We start from the raw sequence: 5047 nt of genomic DNA, 5'->3' as shown, positions 1-5047 counted from the left end.
ACATCTATAACTTATTACATTCTTCATGTTTGTTGAATTTGCAGGGAATATTGATATGTTCCATAGAAGATTTTGCTAAATACTACTTTACATGGCCACCAGAATAGAGATGAATGAATCCATTAATAAGTGTCATCTGGGAGTCAGCCCATAGGGAGTGAATCACTACATAAAAGGCTGGAAATTCCTAACTTTCATTCCCTTATGCTTAACGGGAGCTCCTTGAAAACCATTGCAGGTAAAATGTCTTATAATTTAAATAAAATAATAATGTAGTAGTCACTAATTAGAAGAAAATATAATAACCTTAATATTTGAAGCGCTACTTAACTCTGAATATAATGTACAGTCCTTGTGTTTTCTGACATGAGAGATGGGACTGTGATTTATCAATCACAATGCGAATTATATTTTTCAACATTTGTACATCTTTGTCATCAATATGTTATTCTCATTTAAAGGGAATCTGCCAGTTGATTTATTCTGCAGAAACCACGGGCAGCATCAGTCAGAGCCAATGTTGTAAGATTGCAAGGCATGTCTTTCACTGAAATGCTCCAGAGAAGATAGCATACTTTGAAGATCCATCCGGGGAGCATAAGAATAGACATGACTAGTCTGGCTCCATCCATGGCCAGCTTCTCCTAGCAGTGCTCTAAGTGATCAACAGGTCTACTCCTATGTACATGAATAGGAGACTTGTAAATGAACTAGAGTGGTACGAGAAGAAACCGGCGGGGAGATCCGTTGGACTGGATTCATCTCCATAATATCACTGGTTGTAGCTTCAAATTATGTTTTCTTTGAGTTTCATTTTTGTTGCCTGTGGTTTATGCAGAATGATTCGACTAACTGGTTTTCTTTACAGGGGTTTTCTACTACTAAATATTGATGACTTATCCTCAGCATCAGATCAGTGGGTCCAACATCCAGCTGCTCCACCAATCCCAGAATACCACACAAGCTCTGTTACACTATTTAGTGCTGCTCTTAGGAGACACAGATCAGCTTCTCTTAATATTAAAGGGGTTTCTTTGGGAATAATAATGCATAAAAAAAAATTAGATTATGTTGCCATAAGTTTTTGTTGAGTTTTTTATGCTGTATATTTTCAAAAAAATGCAAGGAACCTACTTTATTTAATAGGTGCAGGAATTATGCAGAAAATCTGCAGCATCAAAATCTCACTGTGGGAGGGTAGCATTAATATAAATAAAATCAAAGCGAGTTCTCTATAGCTATAAAACCCTGGTAATGTTGTATCGCTTTCTGTTCTGTATTATATGAAACCTAAACACAAAATAAAGATCTTCAGAGGAGACTGTCCAAAGCTGACTCTATAGGTCACATTTCTCTATAGGTCATGTTTCTTAACCAACAATTTTCTAGTATGCTGAGAAAAGTTGGTAAATCAGTGTCATGTAATAGACAATTCTCTATTTTCCGGTGGAGATGCTTTGACCAGCAGCTCATATATGGTAAATTATTAAACTGTGCTCTCAGAGAAGTTAGAGTTAATATTCCCTGGATGCTTTTCCCTCCCAAACTCATGGTGCTGTAAACGCTCCTCACTACTCAGAAATGTATTGTGGAACAGAGAACAGCGAGAAATGTGGAAGATGCAGATGAATAAAAGAAGTCACTCTTGGTAAGATATTACCTGTCATGGATATAGCTGTAGACTGATGATTTTAAGTAGGTTTACCAGTGAATAGATGGGCTATAAAAATTTGGGGGGCATAATTCTGTATAAGGAATGCTACATAAACGAATGCTCCAAATAAAGTCTATGATTTGAGTGAAAGTTATACAATTGGTTTGGAGACCTGAACTAGTGAAGTTTTTTCCATACTCAACCAATATTCCCACATAGAAGAGAGATGACAAGTAAAAGAAATAAGGGATTGTGTGGTCACTGATGGGTCTAGCAAACTAATGGTGGTTACTGGTATTGCAGGGCCTCCCACAAATTTCTTCTTCATCAGAAGTCCACCATGAGCTTGTATCTAGACACAACCAGTCATGTGAAGAAAGAAAATTTGAGATCCAACCACCAAAAGTTTTCAGAAGATAGTTTATTATTTTGTCACAATGTGTGTGTTTTTACATGTATAGTGTATGTAGGTGTTTTTTGTGTTACATGTATGTATTGTTTGTGAAAGTAAATTAATAATTGTACTTTTTGTTCTCTGCAGTGATATGAAGCAATATGAACATGAATTCTTCTGGCTCATGGAGTGAGCAGACCTCAAGCCTTTGCCTTCATTTTCTCAACAATTCCTGTATTAGTAAAAACAGATCACTTTCTAGTTATTGGGCTTTGTATATCGTCATGTCTGGAGCAGTGGTCCTCACAGTTTTAGGAAACCTCATGGTAATCATTTCAGTTGCTCATTTCAAGCAGCTCCATACTCCAACTAACTTCCTAATATTGTCCTTGGCTACTGCTGATTTCCTTGTTGGGCTGATGGTCATGCCCTTTAGTATGGTGAGATCTGTCACCTCATGCTGGTATTTTGGGGACTTCTTTTGTAAGCTTCACAATTGTTTTGATATGATGTTTTGCACAAGTTCCATTTTTCATCTATTTTTCATTTCTGTAGACCGGTATTATGCAATTTGTCACCCTCTTCATTATTATAGGAAAATGTCAATCCCAGTGATACATTTGCTTTTATCTGTGAGTTGGTCTGGGCCTTGCCTGTATTCATTTGGCCTTATCCTTTCTGATATTCATGTAGAAGGCATCCATAGTTATGTTGCTGCATTCTCGTGCATTGGTTCTTGTACTCTGGTGCTAAACAAACTTTGGGAGACAATTTCTTCATTAATCTGCTTTTTCATTCCTGGCATTTCGATGATTGGCATTTATATTCATATTTTTTCCATTGCAAGAAAACAAGCTAAGGCTATAGCTAATCACATAAATTCTCTGTGTGGGAAAAGGACAACCTGTAGCAAGATGTATGTAAATGCTGAAAACAAAGCAGCAAGGACATTAAGCCTAGTTATGGGAATTTTTATATTGTGTTGGTTGCCTTTCTTTATCGTTGCAGTCATTGATCCTTTCATGAATTTCTCAACATCTGAAGATATTTCCAACACTGTTCTGTGGCTAGGGTATTTCAATTCTACTCTTAACCCGATAATATATGCTTTGTTTTACCCATGGTTTAAGAAATCATTTGTACTTATAGTAACAGGTGGTATTTTTTATCAACGTTCTTCTTCATTGAATGTTATGACTAATCTATAGCTTTATAGGATAAATCTCCTGAAAAATCTCCTGTTCGGCGCTGTAATCCCACGCCCTCCTATGGGCAGTGTCTGCATTGATCTTCTGCGCAAGCGCGGTCATTGTGCAGTAGCTGAGACTCGCCAACGCCTGTGCCGAAGTTCAATGCAGACACTGCCCATAAGAGAGCGGACAGGGTTCGTGTAACTGCGCATGTGAATAGCACATGTGGTGGATTACAGCACCGAACAGGTGAGGGTGACACTGATGGGAAGTGGTTATAATATAATGAAGTTGGGAGGCAGTGATTTCTTCCAGGCATCACTCGCCCCGGAGCCTGGAAGAAATCATTAACACATAACATTAAAAATTATTTTCTCAAGATCTACACCACAGCTATGAGGCATACAGGTAAGACTGGTTTAACCATTCTATTATCTGTATAAAATCGTCCAGAGGGTGACAAATTCCCTTTAAGGAAGAACTTTTCTACAAGTTTCTATTGGATTTTGGACTCTATGCATTTGTGTTGCTTACATCTCCATATCCATAATTGCTGTGCATCCCTGGTTTTTCAAGTGCGGTAAAAATTCCAATATGTGCTCATATAGTGGAAATAAAAAATCCATAATATTGCCTTATAAAATAGAGCATAATTTAGATACGTTCATAAATTGCGATACCCATCATATAGTGAACTGTTTAGAATGCCAAAATACCTGTAGAGAGGTGCAGAAGTCTCATAATAAAATAAATAATAATAATATTTATTTTTATATAGCTCTAGCATATTCTGCAGCATTTACAGTTTGCACACATCATTGCTGTCCCTGATGGGGCTCACAATCTAAATTCCCCATTATCAGTATGTCTTTGGAATGTGGGAGGAAACCGGAGAACCCAGAGGAAACCCACGCAAACACGGGGAGAACATACAAACTCCATGCAGATGTTGTCCTTGGTGGGATTAGAACCCCGGACTCCAGCGTCGCAAGGCTGCAGTGCTGAGCCACCATGCTGCCCTCATTGACAGTTACAGGAATTGTTTGATTGCAGTGATTGCCTCAAAAGGTTGTACAATAAAATATTAAGTTAAGGGTACCATCATTTCTGTCCAGGCTTATTTTCATGAGTTTTATTTTTTTTAATTCTTTGGAAGCGTGGTTGAAAAGCAATGTCTGACTTTGATTTGTTCATTTTCATAGAACTTCTATTTATTATTACGTTTGTCAGTTTCAAGCTATTTCTGTGACCATTGTGAGTTTCTCTGTCATTAAATGAGGGGTATCAACAATTTTGACCACGTGTGTATATTAAAAATGTCACCAATTTTCTAAGTAAATATATTTTAAAGGTGCTCTTCACATGAAAATATCACCAGATATCCGTAACACAACCCATCCAATCCATGCAGGCAGAGAAATCAAACCATGGATGTCTATACAGGTCCTTCTCAAAAAATTAGCATATAGTGTTAAATTTCATTATTTACCATAATGTAATGATTACAATTAAACTTTCATATATTATAGATTCATTATCCACCAACTGAAATTTGTCAGGTCTTTTATTGTTTTAATACTGATGATTTTGGCCTACAACTCCTGATAACCCAAAAAACCTGTCTCAATAAATTAGCATATCAAGAAAAGGTTCTCTAAATGACCTATTACCCTAATCTTCTGAATCAACTAATTAACTCTAAACACATGCAAAAGGTACCTGAGGCTTTTAAAAACTCCCTGCCTGGTTCATTACTCAAAACCCCCATCATGGGTAAGACTAGCGACCTGACAGATGTCAAGAAGGCCA

The 5047-nt window shown here is 37.1% G+C and overlaps 1 protein-coding gene across 1 annotated transcript; it reads left to right on the top strand.

The window, feature by feature from the left end:
- Window positions 1-2215: 2215 nt before the first annotated feature.
- On the top strand, window positions 2216-3256 carry LOC143803919 (trace amine-associated receptor 4-like). Its single transcript, XM_077281679.1, has one exon. The coding sequence runs from the start codon at window positions 2216-2218 to the stop codon at window positions 3254-3256; it is 1041 nt and encodes a 346-aa protein (XP_077137794.1).
- The last annotated feature ends 1791 nt before the right edge of the window (window positions 3257-5047 follow it).

This window comes from Ranitomeya variabilis, chromosome 2 (assembly GCF_051348905.1).
Source record: "Ranitomeya variabilis isolate aRanVar5 chromosome 2, aRanVar5.hap1, whole genome shotgun sequence".
Lineage (NCBI taxonomy): Eukaryota > Metazoa > Chordata > Amphibia > Anura > Dendrobatidae > Ranitomeya > Ranitomeya variabilis.
This window is presented reverse-complemented; position numbering and strand designations above follow the sequence as displayed.